The sequence below is a fragment of the Maylandia zebra genome, linkage group LG17 (genome assembly GCF_041146795.1).
Source record: "Maylandia zebra isolate NMK-2024a linkage group LG17, Mzebra_GT3a, whole genome shotgun sequence".
NCBI lineage: Eukaryota > Metazoa > Chordata > Actinopteri > Cichliformes > Cichlidae > Maylandia > Maylandia zebra.
The window spans coordinates 38631725-38655376 of NC_135183.1; the positions used below are offsets into that span (position 1 = coordinate 38631725).

General features: G+C 42.5%; 1 protein-coding gene across 5 annotated transcripts in view; it reads left to right on the forward strand.

The window, feature by feature from the left end:
- fcho1 (FCH and mu domain containing endocytic adaptor 1) overlaps positions 1-23652 on the forward strand; it is a 65261-nt gene that overhangs the window by 11916 nt on the left and 29693 nt on the right. For all 5 annotated transcript variants that reach the window (XM_076875850.1, XM_076875853.1, XM_076875854.1 and 2 more), the window contains exons 2-4: positions 4089-4139; positions 18568-18659; positions 22878-22952. In XM_076875850.1, the coding sequence (XP_076731965.1) occupies positions 4113-4139; positions 18568-18659; positions 22878-22952 (194 nt within the window). In that variant the 5' untranslated portion in view covers positions 4089-4112. The remainder of the gene's footprint in view (positions 1-4088; positions 4140-18567; positions 18660-22877; positions 22953-23652) is intronic.

A 23652-nucleotide genomic window follows, 5' to 3' on the forward strand; every position in this document is an offset into this window, starting at 1 on the left:
TTTGGGTCATTTAGACCAAAATACTCAATTTTGCTCTACATGGGCCTGATATCCAGTTACGAGGACGTTATGCTGCTACTGTTCTATCAAGCTTGTAAACGAGTATCCTCATATGTGGCTCTCATTTTTCTTAGAAACAAAAATTAGGTAAAAAAAATAAATCTGGTAATTCTTTGTTTTTACATTCATCAGGTCCCAATCAGCCCAAATATCAAAGAGAAATTAAAACTGCTGCTGTGGAAGAGTTCGTGTCTCAGGAGGTTAAGCCACCTTTATTGTCCCAAAGAGCAGGACGAGATTGAAGGAATCTGAGAACATGAGCACCGTTGCCTATTTTTGAATTTTGCCACATATTTTGGTGCAATCCTCCAAGATAATAAAACACTAACACAAATAAATTAAAAATATTGGATGCAGCAGATCGTGATATTGCTGTTAGTTTGGTTTGACTATTGCAGATCCAGCGGCCTAATATTTAACCTAATATCACCTCGGCATCAGTGACCAAACATTCATATTCTACAAAGTTTGGTTCGTTGAGGGGAAAAAACTTGGAAACTGTGGCCCAACTTTAGTGTTTCACACTATGAGAAAATTTGTATCACAGTATTTTTTAAGACTGTTGCTTCATAAAGTCGAAGGAGGTTAGAATTAACATGATTTCTGCATAATTGAGCTTTTATAAATGTATAAGGACTGTGTGGAATAATAACGCTCTTTAATGGCAACATTAAAAATAAAATAAAACCACATGATTGTTCGACATATGACTACAACGTTGGTCCTTGACAGGTGGCTTCTTTTGTTGCTAAACAGAAAACATTTGGCCCGTTGGTGTCAATGTTTCCACAGCAGAACTTCACACGGACACGTCGCTCTGTCAGGAAAAACATCCGTTAGATTTGCCTCGCCTCGTTCCCCTTGGCGTTTGTGGACGAGATGCCAGAGTCTGATTTTATAAAGCCGGGGAACTTGCAGACAGCAGACGCAGCTCCTGTCTTTGTCACAAGTTTCTTTGATCCATCTCTGGTCTCCTGTTGATCTGCCGCTACAGTTTGCTCAGCTGTTCACAGACTGTCGTGCTACCTGACTGCCTAGCATTACCCAGCATGCTTTTCATTAGTGAAATGTTATAAACGTGCGATGATCTTATATATTTATATGATTTTTAGGTTTAGAACCATTATTGAGGAGGGTGCACAGTTGTACCTCCTCTCACTGTACTCTACAGTCCTACTAGTATCCAGTAATATAAGTCACTCGAGAGGACACAGAGGACTTTTGCCTTCTTACTGACATGCTCAGGTAAAGCTAAGGTTTAGGCCCCGCCCACAGTGGACACAAGACTGGTCAGTGAATTTTTTGCAAGCTGTGAATAGTTGACGAGTGGTTGCTGGAGGTTGCTCGCAGTGACTAGTGTGAAATGATTTGTGTACGGTGCTGCACTGAAAACCTTGCGATCGCTGTGGTTGCCAGCAGACTCCTGGAGTTGCCTGTATTTTGCACGGAAGATGCTGACGTGTCTGCAGACACTCGTAAACTACTCGCTATTCTGCATTGAAACTTCGAAAAGTGCGACGCCAACCAGAAACGGTGTCTGCTCACCTTCACAATAAAAGTTTGAAATGTGTGCACAGCTTTTACTGTGAAGGCAAACGGTCTCTGTTTCTGGTTGTTTCTTACTTTCTCCAAGCTTCACTACAGTCTGGAGAGAAACTGAGAAGTGTTTGTACAAGTCGGCAGCTTTCAATCCCGGGTGGGTCCGGTGGTGCTGCACCCTGCTCAACACGACGCATTCAGTAGATGCGATCAGTGAAACTTTATCGATATGTCATAAGAAAGTGTCAGGCGTGAGTCTCACACCCACACTGTGACATTACAGCAACTCACGTTTCCAAATGTCAAGCGTTTAATCGGTGCATAACGCGTTTCAGCATGTTCGCTGCTTGTGCGAGCAGTCAGTAGATGTTGCACATGGCAGGACCAAAAACTGCGCCCACATTTATTTCCTGAATAAAAAATGATCTGGAGTTTGAGGAATCAGGGTCACAGAGTGTCCCACTTCTTCTCAGGGCTCTGTTTGCCCCAGAGCTGATTTCAGCTCAACGTTTAGTTGGAACCAGGCGGAGAATGCTGGATGTCAGCTACTTCTATACATGCCAGCACCGTGGGTATGGTGTCTTTGTGCCTCTGCTTTGTGCTGCGTCAGGACTGTGAGGATTAGAGCTAAAAGTATATGTAATTAACTCAGATCTACGAGCAGGTTTCGGTGTCTTTGTGACGCGTCTGTTTTTAATCTGGTGTGCTCCCTTTGCCCCCCTTTCTGCTTGCCTAAAAACCATCTGGTGCTCTGGTCAGATCTGCCGTCCCGCTGCACGGCTGCCGTGGAAATCTGCTCAGGCAGGATTTATTAGTAGTGGGTTAAAACCTGTAAAATATTCTGACAACGAGGACCAGCATTTCTCTGAAAGGTTAGGGTAGCGTTTTATAAATATCGAGGTTGGCCAGTGATAATCATTTGAGGTACTGACGAGAAGTTGTTGGGTTTTTATTAAATAAATTGATTGATGTGCTGGTGTATGACCTCCACCGCTGACTCCGCCCATATTAAAGGCCAAAGATGATGAATCTTACGGTGGCAGCGCTGCAGTAGTCGGTCATTAATCATCTTCAGGAGTTTGTTTGGTTTCCACACTGTACAGCAGATATGAAAATATTGGCAAAGTGTAGTTTCGCTGGAAATCGATACACTAAGCATTGATATCAGTCGTGCAGCTGCTGCTCCGCAGTATTTCCGTCCCTCCTGTGGGCTCTCCTCCTCTGCCCAACACAAAGCTGTCTGCAGGCCTCCAGTCCTGCTGCTGAGCTAATTACTGAGGTGTGAGGAGTTTCAGGTGTGTGTGTGTGTGTGTGTGTGTGTGTGTGTGTGTGTGTGTGTGTGTGTGTGTGTGTGTGTGCATGCACACTCTAGGGCTTGCTGTGTTGGTTTCTGCATGTGTGGCTGTTGTCTTATGCCAGGTCACCAGGACTGAGCTGAATCTGTGCCAATAGAAGGAGAGGGCTGTTGTCAACACACACACACACACACACACACACACACACACACACACACACACACACACACACACACACACACACACACACACACACACACAGTCAGCAGAATAACAGATAACAGGAACCCTGCGTGAGCCCTGGGGAAACTCTTGCCCCATTATGGATTCTCTTGCAAAGGGCAGGATGCTTTGTGTACACGTTGCATTAAAGTGTTTGTGTTTCTTTGATATAATTGTGTATGCAGGGGCTTAAAAGGTGCATGTTGCTCTGCTGCTGCAGTGCACTTCCTCCTGTCACCAGCAAATTAAAAATAAACCTCTCGTGAAAACGGTGGACGCACGACAAGTCGTATTTAAGCTCTGAGGCGATGGGGGTCACATGTTGTTCTGATGTCGTGCGATCTTTGATTTTCCTGTTCGACCGCTCGCACAGACGTGCGTTGGCATGTGTGACAGGGCTTGTGTGTCGGTAATAAATTGTAATAAACTGTTGCAATCCAGAAATGTTGAGCAGATAAGCAGAGTGTTTGCTGCATGCATGTTCAAACCTAAATGCACCAGTAGCTGTGCTGCGATGAAGTGCAGCACATGCACGTCTTTTTTTTTCTTCTTTCTGTGGAGGTTACCTTGGTCTCTTCTGCCTCGTTCACTCCATCGATCGCTCTCTCTCTCCTCCCCTGTTCTTTCCTCCCCCATCTCTCCCGTGTCACCCCTCCTCCCTTCATTCTCTGAATTTATCCTTTGAAGTCATCTGTGAAGCTCCTCTCTGCTCTCCCTCAGGAGTTCCCTTCCTACGCTCAAAGTGTCTCAAGAGTTTCTACAAAGCTGGACTTTGCTGAAATCGTTTACATGCGTTTTGCTGACACTTTGATAGTTTGTCACAGGGCAGAGGAGAATCTTTGACATTTCCACATTTTATAGAGTTACAAAACATCCTCTGGGTCATTTTCCTCTCCAGCATGTGGAGAGAAGGGGGGGAGAGAATCTAGACGTCACACTTTTCTCTAATGCGGCTCTCCCTCTTTCTTACAGATTGCTGTGACGTTCTGAGTGAAGATGGCATTATTTCAGAACAACTTCTGGGTAAGTGTCTTGAAAACCTCTTTAAATGGAGTAACGCTGCAGGGCACGTGCAAAGATCTCTAACTGAACTTGGTCACCTGTGGTAGCTGGATCACAGCTATGACTGACCCAGCTTCTCATTCATATTCTCCACAGACAGTCGTGCCTCTCTGTTGTGCATCAGGTACAAACAGGAAGTGCTTGTTACCAATAGATACCAGTCTTTTATTTAGATCTCAGCTTTCAAGCAGTCTCATTTAAATTCTGCTTCTAGGCTGAGATGATGGTGATGAATGGCTTTTAACTCGCAGTTACTAGTTATTATGTTAAGACTTTATTTATTTAAAATAACTGTTATGTGGCAGATGCTGTTGATGGGCATCAGTGATTTTTGGCAACTTGGTTTGAGGAAACTTATTTTATTTAAAAAACACATTTTTCTGGTGAATGTCAGAGATTGCAAGTTGAATGACTCTCCCTGTCACTTCTTTTCATCTGTTCTGCATTTCCTTTTACTTTTGGCTGGTTTATAAAGAAAAATAAAAGCTTTTCAAACCCACTTTAAAAAAAAAAAAAAAAAAAGTAGCTATAAATATGTTTGTCCCAGTCCTGGCGATTTATCTGTTGGTGGAAAATCAAAATCCAAAATCTTTGGTGGGAACCTGAATATTTTTATATGCAAAAAAATGCTGCAAAAGGAAAAGTCCAGTTATGTTATTTCCCTTCAGTCTTCACATTTCACCCGTATCTGTCTTTGCACACAGAAATTAACGTGCAGGCGTCTGTGGACACGTCTCTCTTCAGATAACAAGCGGCAAAAGTCGCCCACAGACGTGCTCCCGTGCAGTCCTCCAAAATCTAGGTCTTGTGTCTGTTTGCGAACCACAACTGTGCGAACACAAAAACTCAAACGCTTCGTTTAACAGATTCCCCGAGCCGGTGCCAGGTGTTTACAGCGTCTCGCCTTGTGTGTTCACCGCCACTAACTATACATCATGTCATGAGTCATCCTCTAACATGACATGTAAGAGGAAAAAACAGGGTAATTAAAAGCCTGACAGCGAAAGGATTCATAAGCTCGGGTTAGATTACACTCGGTTTTGCAAGTATTAAAAAAACTAGTATGACTAATTATGGCATTAATTGGCTTAATTTCTCCATGAATAACGGCCTCATTAGTAGTCTTACACCAATGTACGAAGCACAGGAGTGAAAGTCTCCCACATGCCTCTGTGACTTTGTCAGCTGACAGCTTTTTCCTTCTCTCTTTGTCCTCCTCTTTGCTTCTGTCCCAGCCTACCTAGTACATCTATTTCAGGTGTGCCCTAGTTTTTGGCCTAACAGACAGAAAAGTTTTCCACATTGAACTAATATTTCCAGACTTTCAATTAAGGTGCAGAAGACACAGTTTATAACAGAGACTCTCGAAGTTTAGTTCATTGAGCCGACGTGCGGTTTAGGGCCAGAAAAGAAAAATGACCCATCTAAAGCCACTAATTTATAACTCCAGAGAACCTGCACGGACGGGGGAGTCCAGTAGTATAGTTAACTGTAGCCACACCCCTTATTTCCTATCATGCCTCATTTCCCATCACTGACTTAGTAGTCAGTTGTCTGTTTTATGTTTCAGTGCAAGTGATTCTTCAGAGGAAGCTGGTTTTTGCTGATGGTCACACCACCCATATTTGGAAACTGTATATTGGTATTAAACAGTATTTTATTTTTGCATGCAGCCTTATTACTGAGGCAGTTTGAGAACCTCGTCATTGAACTTCACCCCATGATGATTAGGGATGGGTATTGAAACCTGGTTCTTGTTGAGAACCGGTTCCCACTGTCTCAATTCCTTGGAATCGTTTGCCATTTTTGCAAACGATTCCCTTATCGATTCCAGTCGCCCCGAATGACGTCACCACGTTGCGGAGCGTCATTTACCTGGCAGGAAACACGGCGGCTCAAACGCTCAAAAGTTTGGTTATACTTTACGAGAACGGATGACAACAGGGCAACTTGCAATACTTGCAAAGTAGATATTTCATTTAAGGGAGGAAACACTACGAACATGCAAAAGCATTTGCTCACAAAACACGCAATGACCTTAAATGAATGTCGTGTTTTTAATTCCACTCCGGACTCGTGAATCTCAACCAGCAGCAGCGGTAACGTTTGCACGTCCTCTCCCGTTAATGCGGCAGGTAAATAATCAACTAACAGTGCATATTATGTTAGCGCGATCTGCCTTATTACAAAACCATTACTGTGCATTTAGTGACCATGATGAGAGAGACAGAGTCTGGCTGAGATGCTGGCAGTTCTCGCTGCAGTCTGCCGTAGCGTCTCCTTTCAGGCAGGATAGACGAACGTCACCGAGCAGTGACTCAGTTTGTGGTCAAAGGTTTGCACCCATTTGCCACAGCAGATGATTTTCAGTAAGTGAATGTGTTTAATTGTAGGCAGGGACATTACTGGATATTCTTGTGTAATTGCTACAGAATAATTGATGTTACACTTTGTTATTGCTACAGAAGAATATTTATTTTATTATTTTACATTTACATTTTGTTTTCCTGGGGACCCTGTGACACCCCATTGAAGAGCCGTGGGCTGGATCTCTTAAGATCTCACTGCTGGGTTTGTAAGGCCATGTTACTCCTACATTTCTATCTTGTTCAAAGAGAAGATAAAAAACAAAGTTCTGAGCTGATCGACCTTAGTGTTCTCCTTTTTAAAAAAGAATCGATAAAGAATCGAATCGTTAAAGAGAATCGAAAATGGAATCGTGAAAATCTTATCAGTACCATCCCTAATGATAATTTATTGAACTTGAGCCCACTGTAAGCAGCTGTTATTACCTCTCCTGCTCATCTGTCCGTCTCTTACAGCTGTAGTGTTGCTTTGCTTTCGTGTTTTCTTTACTGGTGAATATGAGCTGTCGATTGTCTTTGTGTGTTTGTGCTGAACATAGAACTGCAGATTTACAGCCAGGCAAGTAGAAAAGCAAAATCTAAAGAACAAATGAGGTGACGTACTTGTGTGTCTTTACATATTTCCCATTCAGCCTGCTTTCAGAGCCAAATGGCTTTGAAATACAAACCACTCTCTAGTTAATTAGGCAGCACAGCCACTCGGGGACGAGCTACACACAGAGCCTCGGCTTGTTTGGCTCAAGAACATTCACAGCCACTCACAAAGCCTCCTCATAGCACTCTGTCCTTTCCCATTAACTGAATGAAAGCTGTGCTTATGGTCCACAGGAGGAAGCGTACCGGCTGTAATTAAGTGCATCCTTAGCAAATTAAGGCGCTGCTAAGTCTTGGGAACAGAATGTGTTTCTCTGTAAGGATTCGTCACGCTCGATCGTTCCAGGAAACATAATCGCACTTAGCAATAATCATCGAGGTATATAGAATATAAAATATCTCTTCAGTATGCTTTGATTTCGTTTGCTGGCTCTCAGATGTCATCACTTTGCGAGTGTGCCAAAGGATTGAGACAGTTTTTATTCTCTTGGTTCTCCCTTTGCCTCGAAGGTAGAGAAGCTAAAATAGTTTATTTCAGTGGATGAACCGAGCGGCTCCACAAAGGCCCAGAATAAGGAAGATAAATAAGGATTACTTGGACCTGCGAATCATGCAGAGCTACTTCACTGGAGTCCAAAAATAAAGCAAAATATGGAGCTTAAATTTTGGCAGAATACGTCGCCATTAAATCTTCCCAATTAAGAATTTCATATGGTTTGTTGTTGTTCTTTCCTTTTGATGTAATTCAAATAATTTATTATTTAACAAAGTATATTTTCTAATATGGATTAACTGAGTAAGCTTTACAGTTTGTTTGTTTTTTTTAAATGATGATGTAAAATATGGGCTATTGTCGTCACCCCGACAGGCAAGTTTGTGAGTTTGATATCTTAAAGATAAAAAGGTTTCAAATTGATCTCAAACAAGTTCAAATCGCAGTGATCTTGAAGGTTGCATATATTTTGTGCCTCTGCGCCTCACAGTCCTGACGCAGCACAAACTCAATCTAGTCTGTTCCCAGCTTATAAACGAAATATTACATTTGATTTGATGCCATCACCTACAAAGTTGCACCATTTAGCATCGTTTTACAGCCCCGATAAAAAGTTTAAGACCACTTGAAAAATGGCAAAAAAGTCTTATTTTGCACGGTTGGATGTTAACAAGGTTCAACAAGAAGAAACGGGAGAGAGACGAAACATTTCTTTGAGCATGCGATTCGTTGACGACAACGCTTAAACTGATACAGGCCGTTTTACAGCTGATCAACAGTTCAGGACCACACCTAAAAAACAAAAACGTTATTGTTGATCACTTCAAAAATTTGTTGCGGCATCCTTGATGCAAGTGTTTCCATGAGGTGAGAGGGAGCATTTCTCCAAGACGGCCGCATGAAGCGTCCATTTTTGTAACTTCCCCAAAGGTTCTCTGTTGGATTTAGATCAGAGATGCAGGATGGTCCAAAAGAGCGATGTTATTCTCCTGGAGGAAGTCCCTTGTGTACTGTAGCGTTGTCCTGTTAAAAACCCAGTGGTTACCACACAGACGAGGGCCCTCAGTCACGAGGGACGCTCTCTGCAACGTCTGGACACAGCCAGCGCCCGTTTGACGCTCCTGCACCTCCTGAGACTCCGTTGTTCACCTCACGGTGCACCTCAGCAGCGATGGCACGCTGCGAGAGACCCTGCTTATGCAGTTCAACAACACGACCATGTTCAAAAAGGTTTTTTGCCTTTGCCATCAGAGCGTCATGACAGTGTGACGACCTGACAGAAAAGGACAATGGATCCACATTGTTGCACAGATTTGGCCTTTTAAAGGTCAACTGGTCCTAAACTGTTGATCAGCTGTAGATCAGCATGTTTCAGTTTAACAGTTGTTTTCAATAAATTTCTTCTTGCTGCATGTTGAAGCTCGACTTTGAACCTTGTTAAGATCCAACCATGCAAAGTAACATTTTTTGCCATTTTTGAACTGGTCTTAAACTTTTTATCAGGACTGTATTTTAGAAAATAGCCACATAATCTGAATTCATTACTAAGCTGACCTGTATTAGCTTCTTTAATAATATTCGCTGCAGTGCTGTATAGATCTCAGAAGGCCAGTGTGCGTGCTTACCAGGGGAATTTAGAAGAACTGCATCAGAGAAACCTTTAAAGCTCGGCGAGCGGTGCAGCTCTGTACAGTATAAAGGACAGCATTGTCTGCTGTCGTCTCTTAAAAATGCCTCCTTTGCCTGCAGATATGTCTGTTTGCACAGAAACGCTGCACCCACTGGACTTCTATTATTGCCTGCAGCTCAGTTTAATGATGCCAGTGTTGCTGCCCTGCCATCACTTTGAGTCATGTGGGTTTCTTGTGGGGTGAAGATCTGTGAACACACTGAGAAAATCTTCCTGCTTTCAGGGTTTTCCCTCCTCCTCTCATTTCATCCCTGCTCCTCTTCTCCCTGCCACCTCCTTTCGTCCTTGCTCAGTTGTTCATTTTAAAAAATGCTCTACGCCAGGTTAGAATAGGAGCCAAGACCGATCAATATGAGACTCGTTAAATCTGTTTTATGTATGGCAGTAATCTCCAAATATTCGTGTTCCTCGTGAACTGACTGCATAGTTTGGGTTGGTTAACAATTAAATAAATAGTACATATATCTATGTGTACATGACATAAGAAAATCAGCAGGCAAAATAAAAAGACGCGCTTAAAGAGGTGAATTTGCTCAAACCGTCCTACTCGTCTGCGATGATGAGCCTCTGCTGCAGCTACCTGCTGCTGACGTTATTGACACCTCTCTGCTGTGGGAGCGTTCACGCCGCTCAACCTGCTCGGTCAGCAGAAAGTTTCTGTGAGTCAGCGAAAGTCGCAGCAGCTCTGACAGACCGGCCAATCAACTGGCTCCGTGATAGTCTGACGCAAGGTTGTAAAAGTTTACAGCTACTGTCAACAGCAGCCCGTCAGTGCAGGACAGTTCAGTGCATCACTGTGTGGTGCTGACCTGTCACGTTTAAATGATGTTTTGCTCGTGACTTGTGAAAACTGCTACAGCATAATAAAATTGATCTGTGATGACTGGAAATAGCTGGCTTTGCCTTATTGCAGACAAATAAATGCACTGGTTCTCTAAAACCAGCAGAAGAAATTTATTCTGTACATAATTCAGCAAAGTACAAATGTAGTTTAAACCAGCACGTGTTGAAAAAGGGTCTTCCTGTGGGTGCTGGGCGAGGCTGGATATGAAGAACTTAAGACGTGCAGTATCACTGCGGCCTTCATACGCCATGCTGTAGACCAGGGGTGTGAAACATAAGGCCCGGGGACAGAATTGGCCTGCCAAAGACTCCAATCTGGCCTCTGAATAGCAGTTATAAAGTTTAGACATTTAACTTTATTTTCCTGCTGATAAACCACGACAGCCATTCATACAACACCTAAGTAAACGAGTCAAATCGAAATAGTTAAATACCAGAAAGTTGCTTTTTTTCACAATTTACAATAGAAAATATTTTTTTAACATTTATTTTAATTAATTACTATTTTATGACTTTATCATGTAGAAAAACTGAGATATATTGAAATTGCATTTCTATTTCTGGAGTTAAACTTCTTTGCAGTAACAGAAAGGAGCGTTTGTGTGTCTGTGAAATAAGTTTGACTTCCCTGCGTTAGACTGTTTGGGATTTCTAGAGGAGGTGTGTTCCTGGTGCTACTATGTGTCATTTGTTTCTGCTTGTTTCTTACTATTGATGAAACAATACAACACAATGTGTTAAAGAGCAGGAATATGCTCAGACACTGGATCCATCCATCTGTCAGACTGCACAGTCATATTAGGCAGAGCTAAAGGCACAGCTCTAGATATTGTCAGAAAAGGGAACATTATATCAGAAAGCCTGAGCCAAGCGCTTCACCTCAGTATGCTTAAATTCTTGGGGGAAAAAGAGAAATCTACAAATGCAGTTCCTGGGAGTCCTTTTGTGTCTCTCTCTGGTCCTTTTGTGTGCTGCGAGTTAGAGAGCACAAATAGTCCTAACGCAGGTAAAACCCGCTGCCGATTCTAAAAAGCAGAATATTTCTGAATTAATGTGACGTTTCTAAAACCACCAGCCAAGAACCGCAGGCATCCAATCAGGTGAAAGCAGAGGATTTCTTGCTAATGCCTCAAGCTGTCTTTGGCTCATCTGTGTAGGGCACCATATAATCTTTTACCCTTTCTGTCATTTGCCAATCAGCAGCACAGGTTAAACAGTTGAGATGCACAGGAATACGTTTGTATTTGTTATAGAAGCAGCTGTGAAGATGACCGTGCAGCGCAAAGTGCAGCTCAGCCCAGGTTCACCGTCTGTAATTAGTTTCATAAATGCCTGGAAGAAGTCTGAAGATGTGTCTAATTAGAATCAAGAGAGAGCAGTTTAAACACACACACACACACACACACACACACACACACACACACACACACACACACACACACACACACACACACACACACACGTCGGGTATTCATATCTTATGGGGACATCTAATTGCAATCATATTGCTTTCCCTAACCCTTAATAACCCAGCTGTAACCCTGACACTAAAACCACATTTTGAGTCACTATTGCCTTCCAACTCGTGGGGACCTGGATTTTGGTCCCTATAAGGGCTGTTGGTCCCCACAAGTATAGTAGCATTCCAATTTTGGGTCCCCACAAAGATATGAATACGTGCTCTCTCTCGCACACAGAAGCCGACATTACACTGAAATGATGACTAAGATAAAGAGCTAATATACTGTCTGAAACAGCAGGCTTATAAGTTCAGTTATTTCAGTGTCGTCTGCTTCAGACGCAGTAGCGGGTAAACTCTGGGGACTTGCTAGACTAAATCCTCGCCCTGTTTCACACTAAAGGTTTTGTCTGTTTTAACAGGGAACAGCATTTTTAGGTCATGTGAGCCACGTTATTCTTACATCCTGTTTATATCCTTATGAACATGTCGTGTTCACAGGAAACCGTTTGAGAAATACAATGTAACACTAAACTCTGAACTCACTCTAAACATTGTTGCCATTTCGATGAAAGTGACCTCACAGGAAACCTTCATGCAGCCTCTGAGTGAGCCATGAGAAGACTGAACTTCTCTTCTTCTCACTTGCATGCAGTTCACAGCAAACCCTGTGTAAGAGCCAAAGTCAATGTTTATGTTTTTCCTTTTTGTTTTGGTGGCACAGGTGTATAGCTTTACCTGCGTCTCAGGTGATGGTATGTGGGTGTGGTCACAGTCTATTTACCTGATGTCGGTGTTCGCAGCAGGTGTTGGGTGAGTGGTTTGTGGGCAAACTTTTCTGTTGACCGTCATTTTTTGGCACACCAGTTAATCCATGCGCTGGTTGTAAATTGATTGAAAGCGCAAACGTTTGTTTTTGTTTTGTTCTTAAAATAAATGCGCAAAGTACAAGTTCAACTCATTATGGATTATTGGAGGCGCGTCACAGGGACACAACCAACTCAGCCGGCCGCGGCTTTATTTACGGATGAAAGTCGCAACACCCTGTGAGCCTCTCGTATGTTGGCTTCCAAAACTGCCAAATCAGTGATGGTCAGTACACTCATCAACACGCTTGATTTTAAACCACTTTTAGAGGAGTCTTCCCTGCACCACCTTCCCTGTTAACAAATCTGAGCATTTCTCCTACTGACCTTAGTGTCCCGCCAAGTCTGTGTCTTCATGAGAAACTTGGACACATACAGATTTGAAACCCTCCCTCGTCTCCTTTTTTCCGCTCCTCATTGTCATGGCTCCATCATGCATGACCAAAGCGGTCAGCTTAATTGATGAAAAAGAGATCAGCGAGAGGTGGGAAGAGAGGGGGGTTCGCATATATCAGGCATGAAGGCTTTTCTCGCACTGAAGGCTTTAAGGAATACTTATTGCTAACCTGCATATTTATTGTTTTTATTCTATACAGTAGTTTAGTTATAGCCAATGAATCAAAGCAGGAAAGCACCAAAAACCATGATGTTCTTTTCAACCTGATCTGCACTCGCCCCGTTCATTCTGAACTCATCCTGAAGTGAAGATGAATAAATTAATCCCTAAACTTGTGCAGCGGGATCTATTTTCAGCTGCCGATAACATTTGGATCTCTAGTGGGTTTTTACTCGTTGCTGAAAATTGTTTGTGGGATTGACTGAAAAAGAACCACAGAGCCCATAACAACCAACATGTTATGATGTGTTTTAAATAGAATTGGTGGTGGTACAACTTTGCTTTCAGCACAAAGGAATAAGTTTCATCAGGCTTTGAATTCATGCGAATGTGTCTAATATTAGCATTATTTTCTTTGGGGGTTTTTTCCATGGGAGATCTAAAACATACTTTATATTTAAAGATTTTCTTATGGCATACAGTTTCCCAATCATCAGCATTTCATATAATCAGTAACGACCCAGTTCATCCACGTGATCTGCTGCAGCTGAGGACACATGATCTGAATATTCTAGTTTTCAGGCAGTCGTCCCCTGAAGAGACGATGGACAAAGCTGAAACTGTCTGACAGCCCTGCTGGTGGGAGAGCCTTTTATTTCCTTACATCAACAATGAGTCTCTTCCATCTAATGTGAAAACTGCAAGACGACAAAAAAAGACCAGCTGTCGCAGAGAATGAAGCAGATTTGGAAAATGCGCTGCTTTCTCTGCTAAAAGTGGTTTGTAAAGCAAACCTGAGGTGAAACGTTGCCGCGGTGCAGAGAGCAGCACAGAGTCACACAGCTGCTCCTGAAAGTCATCGTGTTGAACTAACTGTACATGCAAAAAGTGAAAGAAATGGTTTAATTAAATAAAAAAACAACCTTCTGGTCCGTTCGCTGCACGCTTGTCACGGTGAAACTTGTCACTGAGAAACGACCTCGTCTTTGTCAACTTAATCTGCGATCGCCGAGTTGTCGGCTAAACGGGAACATGAGTAAATATTTGAGCCTTAGAGAAGGTAAATGCAGACAATTCAATGTGCTGAGCAATAAGCTGTTGTAATAAAGTTCGTATCTCTCCTAGCACAGTTTGCTCAGACTCGCTTCTCACATATTCAAATGTTCTTAAGGACTGTGATCATAATCAGACACGGTGCTCACCTTATAAGGCACCGTGACAGACTGTGGGGAAGCTCTATTTGCATGGAACTGAGAGGTGTGTGTGTGTGTGTGTGTGTGTGTGTGTGTGTGTGTGTGTGTGTGTGTGTGTGTGTTGGCAGCTCACCTTTCTGTGGCACGTGTAAAGTTTCTGCGAGGAAGGAACGAGTCCTGCATGACATTAGTCCAACTCGCTGTTTATGGACAGTGAAAGTCAAAACATTCAGCCGTTTGGTGAAAACACGGATCTGAAGTTACGAAGGACAGAAAACAGGATGTAGGCGTTTCATCGTGTGCTCAGTACAACGAAACCACTTTGTGTGAAGTTAAAGGACTGAGTCTTTATGTCAGGACAGTGTAACCAGTCAAGTCTTTGTTTTTTTTTAAATTTATTTTAAAATTGTATCTTGCACTAGTTTTATTTCTAAAAGCAAAACGGGTTCATCCAAACCATAAACTGAAACTGGTTTTAAAGAGTTGAATATTGGCCTAAAATTAAAATTGTCTTGTGTGTTTGCACTTAGATTAACCCTAATGTTAGCTTCTAAGGAGCTGGAGAGAAAAGCGACCGAGAGGCTTCTCGGCTCAGAGGTGAAACGTCTTAAAGAAACTTTATGAAGTCTAGTCGCTTGACCTGGATGTCTGAGAACCTACACAGATACATTAAGAGTAAGATAAAACATCATGTTAGTGAATGTACTCACAGATGTACCCATATGAACCTATGGGTGAACCTAATCTTTGCTTATGTCAGACACAGGATCAAAAGTTAAACTGATTGCGGCTCCGCTGATGATTATTCTGATGATTAAGCTGCAAATGAGTTTCTCTAATCTTCATGTTTGAGACTTCACAAAGCTTGTTTTATCTGTGAAACAGCATAACTCGGACTTTACTGAGGCACAAAGAAAATACAAGGTTAATTTTTTCTTCTTTATCAGCTGATTGACTTTTTCACCCAGATCTGATCTTGTTTTGATCCTTTTGCAAAAGCAGTGACTCATAAATGTTGTCAAAATTCAGCAACATCTGTATAGCTGCTTTAAGTGTGTGTGTGTGTGTGTGTGTGTGTGTGTGTGTGTGTGTGTGTGTGTGTGTATTCATATCTTTGTGGGGATCAAAAATTAGAAGTTTACTTTACTCATAGGGACCAAAATCCAGGTCCCCACAAGTTTGAAAATATTTTTGAAACTCAAAATGTGGTTTTAGTGTCAGGGTTACAGTTGGGTTATGGGTAGGTTCAGGGTCAGCAGCTGGGGAAAGCTTTGTGTCAATGAGTTGTCCCCACAAGATATGAAAATGAGTGTGCATGTGTCTCTTTTATGGCTATCATAAAAATAAAGCTCAGGGGACGTGACCGTGTGAGAAGCTGACTTTGTTGTGTGTTTTCTGACAGATGCCAGCACCTCGTCTGAGATCATTCTCAGCTGTTTTTTCCTTGTCCTGCTCCTTTACGTCTGGTTTGTGCGTGCGTGTGATTTACTGATGACCCTTCCTTGGCATTCCAGCCATTCCCCTGGTACCTGGGAAGTGGTCTGTTCCCCAGCGCGATATTTTTAGGTCCTGCGAAGCAGCTGTCAGCGTTTCTGCTTGCACACACAACCCTGCTGTCTGCTGACTGAAAAATGTGGTGAGGCTGAAGATGCAATCTGCCTCTGCCTCAGTCGGGCTCTCATCCAGATTACATAGATGTAATCGGAGGGAGGTATGTGTAATTACAGCGGCGATGGGGACGGTGCTAAATCTGCTGAGCCATAAGGTGTGCGACTGATCTCACCAACAATCCAGTTCTGTGTTTGTTTGTGCTTCTTTCACACAACACTGAGTCATGTTGGTCCTGCTGCAATCTGAGCTGAGCTTTCTGCTCCACAGAGGAGCAGAAAGCTCAGCTCAGATTGCAGCAGCCGCTCGCAGCCCGAGACGTGGCGTAGTTGATCCTGGAATATCAGCACGAAGCGATCTGTTCAGTTATCACAGCTCATGTTGGAACTAAGAGCAACAAATGCCAAATAATAGAGAGAGAGGTGAACAGTGTGGGTCCTTTGTGTGATAGTCTAACATTTAGAGTGTGTCTCAGCTGGTCAGGCTGCTTTTGGAGTAACTATCTATGAGCACAAATTGTTGTACCTGAAGAGGACTGGTACTGATGCTTATACAGCAACGTCTGAAGGTGTGCTACACGAACATGTTGTTTCTTCAAGCACATGCTTTCCAACTCGTAGGGCTTAATAACAAAAGAAAGAAAAGCAGTCTTTGAAAGAAAATTAAATTATTTTGATGAATTCATTTGCAAAAATGTTTTCAGAAGGCTGCGTGTAATGATATTCACTAAATGAGTGGCACAGTGTATTCAGTATAAATGATTTGATGCTGTGCGATGCTGCAGGGTATAAATAAAAATAAAACTGTCAGCGATCAGAACAAAGTGACAATGAAAGAAAACAGCAGTGAGAAGAGTCAGTAGCTGCAGGGACCCGTGAGGGACGGCTGGATTTAAACCGCTGAAACTTACAGACGGTCACAGTGTGAGTGTCCTGTGCTACATGTGCTTATGGAAATCCATCCGAACACTACCGATAAAGCACATTAGTTATTCATTCATAATTAATGTCAATAAATTGTCCTTTTATTAACTCGACTGTCTGTCGACCTGCAACTCACAAGAATCACTGATCCTCCTACGGGATTCACACGATAACGAACTGAGAGGTTTTCACCCCGATTGATCACTTTTGTTGTTTTACGGGCAACAACCTGAGAGTTATGAGTAGGGATGGGTATCGTTTAGGTTTTATCCGATACCAGTACCAAACCGGTACTTTTGAAACTGTGCCGGTGCTTAAACGGTGCTCGAACCGGTGCTTAAAGAATCAAGAACACAAAATTGGTCCAAAAACCTCTCATGTTCAGCTGTTTTCCACTTTTTCTTTGGTCCTTTTAGCCTTTTTGGCCAGGGTGAAGGGAGTATCTGCCATCAAACAAGAAGACAGCCGCATGTAGCTATGATGATGTTTGCTAGTTCACCTTACCTGCATTAATGTAATAACGTGGTTAGCCTACTCAACGTAAATTACACACGAACAACATTAAGCTACTCACGCAGAGAAGAACGGCTGCTGCTGCATCATCATCCTCATCATTTCTGCTACACTGGCAGGGCTAGGGGCCAGGACTCTCCTCTTCGGGTTTTTGGGGATGTTGCTAACTCCGGGTCTGATAACAGGCAACCCACCCACAGTAGATGTGCTCGGTGTGAGGTCTCGCAGCAAGCTATCAAATACGGCGCATTTCTCGGCTTTTAAAAAAACGCTATGCGTCGCCAGGTGTTTGATCAGATTCGAGGTGTTACCTCCTTTGACAGTATCACAGTATCAGCTTAAAGCACTTGTTGCTGCTGAGTTTGCATATTTTGCTGTGAAGTACAGCCAGACTTTTGACCGCTTCGCCTTGGGCATCTTTAATCTGTAGCTCTGCTCTAAAAGAACGTACGTACCTGGACCCGCCTACTACGCTTGCAAAGGTAAAATGATTGGCTAGAATCCAAAGTGTATCACATCTCAGGAAAAAAAAGCACTGAAATATGTGCGCTGCTTTTCGGTCTGGTTACTACCGTTTATGTCAGAACCGGATACCGGTACCCATCCCTAGTTATGATGGACTGTGAGTCAGACGAGCTTCTGCACACAGATGCTGTGGTTACGTTTAACTTGAAGTTGTGCTGTTCAAACGCTAAAATGCTGTGATATGACAATATGAAGACCGTCGAGCGGTAAAGCAGTTTAAAAAGTGCATCAGAGAGACACTCGTGTTATCAAAAGGAAACTTTAAACACGCAAAAGGTCTTTTTGTGAAGCGTTGAGTTCCCTCGTGCACTGATGACCAATCGCTGTGATGTTTTGAGGGAGAACAAAAGAAATGAGTAATATTTGTGGCCATATGTTAAATGACTTTTGCCGCCTTTGGAAGCGCGAATGCTCGAATAGCTTTTCTATAACTGAAGGTCACGTGTGTGTAACGTGCAGGACTGGCTTATAGAAGATGAGCGATTTACCCGTCATGCCCGTACGCACACGATTCATTAACTTCTTTTAATAATTTCTTTTTATCCAGATGGTAGAAGCTGGTTTCACTTTTACTTTCACCCTGAACCTTTGAGTGTCTCTGGTGTTTACAGCAGACGATCAGGAGAAAAATGTCTCAAACTCGAGCGAACTTGATTCTGAGGCCCCGACTGGCATCGCTTTTGTTACTTTTGCCATGTTGGTTTGCTGTTTCTCGACTTACTGCTAACAGACGTGTGTGTCTGTGTGTTATTTTCGGCAGGGGGAGAAGAATGCCGGCTTTGATGTGCTCTACCACAACATGAAACATGGCCAGCTGGCAACCAAGGAACTCGCCGAGTTTGTCCGAGAGAGGTGAGGTTTGTGTGTATTTGTGAATATCTGTGTGGGAGGTGGTGCAAGTGATGAGATTTGGGTGGAAAATCCACCGTTCTTTACTACGTACATGGATATAAAGATTGTGCCAAGTTGGAAGAAATACTGGAAAATACCAAAAAGCATTCTGATCTCATCTCTCAGTATAACAAGGTGTTCAGATTCATCCTGTCTGCAGATCGTGTACTGTGGAGCACACAAGTCTGTCTGTGCTTTGACCTCTGACCTCACTATTCTGCTTCTTTTGAAGTGCCTGTTTCTCAAGCACTCAGGTCTGAGCACTGTATGTGGATGACCTCTCATCATAGCTCGCCACAGCAGGCGACACACTGCACGCTGCAGTTCTGAACTTTTTTTCTATCATAATCCGACGAGCAGAGCAAAACTGCATGACGCCGTTGGATCGGACATGGCGCCATCTATACAGTCAGGTCACATAAATATTTGGACAGAGATGACTTTCTTCTAATTTTGGTTCTGCACGTTACCACAATACGTTTTAAACGAAACAACTCAGTGCAGACTTTACGCTTTAATTCAATGAGTTGTGACAAAATAAAGCATTTTAACAGTCTTTTCATTTCAGGGCCCAAAAGTAAACGAAGAAACTAAATAACTGAAAATAAAATGCTCATTTCTAATACTTGGTTGAAAACCCTTTGCTGGCGTTGACGGCCTGGTCTTGAACTCATGGACATCACCAGATGATGGGTTTCCTCCTGCTGGGCCTTTACTGCAGCAGCTTTCAGTTGCTGTTTGTTTGTGGGCCTTTGTGTCTGAAGTTTAGTCTTCAACAAGTAAAATCCACGCTGAACTGGGCTAAGATCAGGTGACTGACTTGGCCATTCAAGAATATTCCTCTTCTTTGCTTTAATAAACTCCTCAGGATCTGTGTTATGAAACGCTGCCCAACCAGTTTGACTGTATTTGAGCAGTCTGTCTCTGGACACTTGCACCTTGCAGTGAACCCTCTTATTTACTGTCATGCAGTCTTCTCTTTGCGGTAGGCTTGGATATCGATACGCCGACCTCGAGGAGAGTGTTACTACTTGGTTGGCTGTTGTTAATGGAAATAATTCTGCGATCATCCACCACCGTTATCTTCCGTGGACATCCAAGTCTGCGTTACGAAGTTCAGCAGCGCTAAATCTTTCAAATGCAAGCACCACACCTCAGATTAACTCCAGGTGATCGATTTCCTTAATCAACAATGACATAATAAAGGAATTCCCCACACCTGCCCATGAAATGGCCTTTGAGCCAATTGTCCAATTACTTCTGGTCCCTTTGAAAAGAGGGTGGCACATGTTGAGTGTGGGTGCCCTCAAATGAAAGCTGAGAGTGTAGACGTCTTGTACACGTCTATTGTATAACAATAATTGGAAAGTGTTTAAGGAAACGGGTAAAAATGTATCCAGATGTATATATTTACACCTAACTGTGACAGTTTTTACCTCCCTGTGGTGTGCATGTTCAAATTCATCAGGTTATTGTCCATTAAATACATAGAAAGCCACTTAATATAATGTGGCCTTCTCCTTGTACACTCAGTCGAGGCAGCACCCTCACATAAACCAGAGTGCTTCTACTCGTGAGACACACCTGAGGTCACCTGCTGTGTACACCTCTCTGACTGTTGGGTTTCTCTGTGTGTTTTATTGTAGGGTCTACCTTACAATATAAAGCACCTTGAAGCAACTGTTGTTGTGATTTGGCGCTGTATTAATAAAATTAAATTGAGCTCTGCGGTACAAAATATTTTCCTTGTGTACATGTTTACCACTTTAGTAATCAGTTACTATGCATGTAGACACAGTGCACGTCTTTGGGACCTTTTTAAATGGTTTGCAAACTAAAATAAATCAGATGAAATCTAGTTGTCATTTTTCTTAGCAAAATCAGCATGAGCCATCTACGAGTCAGTAATAACTGGTGGTGCCATCGTGTCTGGGATGTAAAAACGGGACAGTTGCACACTGACACAAAACTAAGTTGAGAGTGTGTAACGTCAAATACTCTGTCAACTCATTTGTGATTTGCAGTTAGCACACTGAGGGGAGTAATGAGGAGTTTGTGCTCTCACAGCTGGATGCTAACGCGTACAGAGCACACTGTCAGACCAGCGATATAATCCTGACATCGATTCAGAGTGCTGTGCACATTCCTCACAGGGGAAATTCACTTATCTGCTTGGAAAGCAGCAGACAACAAATCAGCAGTCAGGAAATGAAATAGCACTGTGGGTGAAACCGTGTGCGATCCTGCAGGATGGAGGCGAGGCAATTGTCCTGATAAATTTCCTCAATCTTTCTCTCTCGCCACTTTCCCGAAAGGTCATTTTGATATAAGAGAGTCTATGAAACACTCGGTTAAAGTACCAGAGCAACCCTTCAGCCACACTATCAGGGTTTCTGCATTCTCTGCATAGTACTGTATTTACTTTAAGGAAGACAATCTGATTGGCTAGAGCTTGGAGTCTGAGGATAGACGACGGTTGTCTAAATAAAATGTAGCAGAGATCAGCCTTTAAATATATCATTCAATGAGCTAATTAGTTACTAAACATCACAGTGGTCATTTATTATAGAATTATGTACTGAGAGACTTTAAGTTAGATACAGTTGTTCACAGTTTCCAACAGTGTGAGGATCTCATCCTGGAAATAAAAAGTATTTGGATTATAGTTGGTGGATGTCCTACAGACACTGCATTAAATAGACATTCATTACACAGAAGAAGAAGAAGCAGCAGCACATGAAAGTGTTGGGCCGGACGTGTTATTGGTGAATCCAGGTGTATAAAATGAAGCACTCAGCCGGTCTGTCTTTACAAACACTTGTGAAATAATGGCTCATTCTAAAAAGCTCACTTACTGTGGGATTGTAATAGGATGGCAGCCCGTTTGTGAAGTTTCTTCCCTCTTTGATATTCCAAAATAAGCTGTAAGTTGTGTTATTACAACGAGGAAGCAAATAGAAAAAGCAGCAACTCAGCCATAAAGTGGCAGACCACATGAAGTCACAGAGCGCCGAGGCGCACAGTGTGTCACAGTACCAACGCTCCAAACTTCCTCTGGCAGTAACGTCAGCACACAGTCTGTGCACCGGGAGCTTCCATGACTGAGCAGCTCCTGCAGGTGTCATTTGTAGGTGTACCGTGATAACTTCACTCTGGGATAAAATAACTGGTCATCTTTATGGGAACCACGAGCCATGGAAGGCTGGGCAAAGCACAACAACAAAAAACAGATTTTAAGCCTTTCTAATAAAAAGTAACAATAATAAACAAAACTTTAAAGCACGACCGTCAACAGTAACATTAATTCTCTATACGTGCTGTGTCGACACAGATCAAATAGAGCCCCCATGAATTTTTAATAGGTGCAGTTTAGTATCCAAAGATATACAGATGTTCACAAGGAGCACTAATGTGAGATTCCATTAAAATAAACCACTTCTGAAACTCCTAAAACATCAAACATTTAACCTGTTACCACAAATCAAGCCTAGTCTTTGGCCTCCTACAGAATAGAACTGGATCCTTTCGGATAATCAAACGCCTAAAAAGGTCAGTTTAATTTAAGATATAAGTAATAACTTGTGAGACTGATTCAAACTCTCTGCACGAGACGAAGAGCAACGATAAGTCTGTTTGTTTACGACTCTCGGTTCTCCTCTGCAGCAGGTTCCTCTGTTCTCGGGATATTTGGATCGATGTTCCTCTGCTGTCCCTTCAGGGTCCACAGATGGTTATTAAAGTTTTATGGCCAACCTTGTAAACATCTATTTATCATTTAAATGTGGCTCCTTGTAACAGTTACCCAACACAGATGAAAATTAATCTTTATCTCGAAGACTCTGACTCAGGAGGCAGATGCCTGGTGTCTGGGCCAAAGTAAGCTCTAGATGGAGAGCATAACATATGAGGCCATTAGCTGATGCAATGGCGTTGTGAGGAAGTGCTACTGGAGTGCATTTGGTTTATCGGTCTAAAGGGTATTTAGATTAATTTACATTTCAGGGGGTTTGTGCATCATTAGTCTTGTCATGCTATTAGGATAACAGGAAGGCTAAGAAAAGGTGTGCAGCTCCACCTTGCAGGCATACATGCATATGTGGATGAGATATAAAATTAGTCTAGCCATGTGTCCTGTTCATGCTTACGTATATATGTTTTTCTCACTTTCTTTCCCTAAAGGGCTGCTATCGAGGAGACTTACTCTAAGTCAATGAGTAAACTAGCTAAAATGGCCAGCAATGGAAGTCCACAAGGGTGAGTACCTCATGTACGATATAGAACAGCAGGACAGCGTCCTGTGAAGGGGTTCAGAAAATTACTGTATAGATTTTATTTCCCAGAAGGTGCTGGTTTGGTAATTATAGATGTGATGGTCATATGGCTGCATATGAGATATGGATGAGCACCATCTGTGGCACCAAATGCCCACATTTGTGATGCCATTCAGCCTATATCGTTCCAGTCATGTCGTCTACTCTTTGATGGATGATATTTGTATGTTTAATTACCTTCTAGGACTGCATCACTGGACACGATTACACAAGTCTGCAATGGTTCAAAAGTTTTTCTGTATTTGTTTGTTTTAAAGCTGATTTGGCTCATGTGGAAATACTTTGCTGTGCTAATCATATTTCAGTAACATGATTAGAGTGTGTGGATTGTTTGGCTGTTGTCAGTCAAATCTTATCAAAACACAACCAAATAAGCTGAGTTTTGTTTTTTACTTCACATTATAAGACAACAAACAGTTTTCTTGGCATTATTTAGAGTTTAGGTTTAGTTTTTAAGCTGCGTCGTCTGGTAGCTGCGTGTATACTCCGTGCTACATTGTTGCAGTCCAACATCACTGCTGTGATTATACAGTGGGGCAAAAAAGTATTTAGTCAGCCACCGATTGTGCAAGTTCCCCCACTTAAAATGATGACAGAGGTCAGTAATTTGCACCAGAGGTACA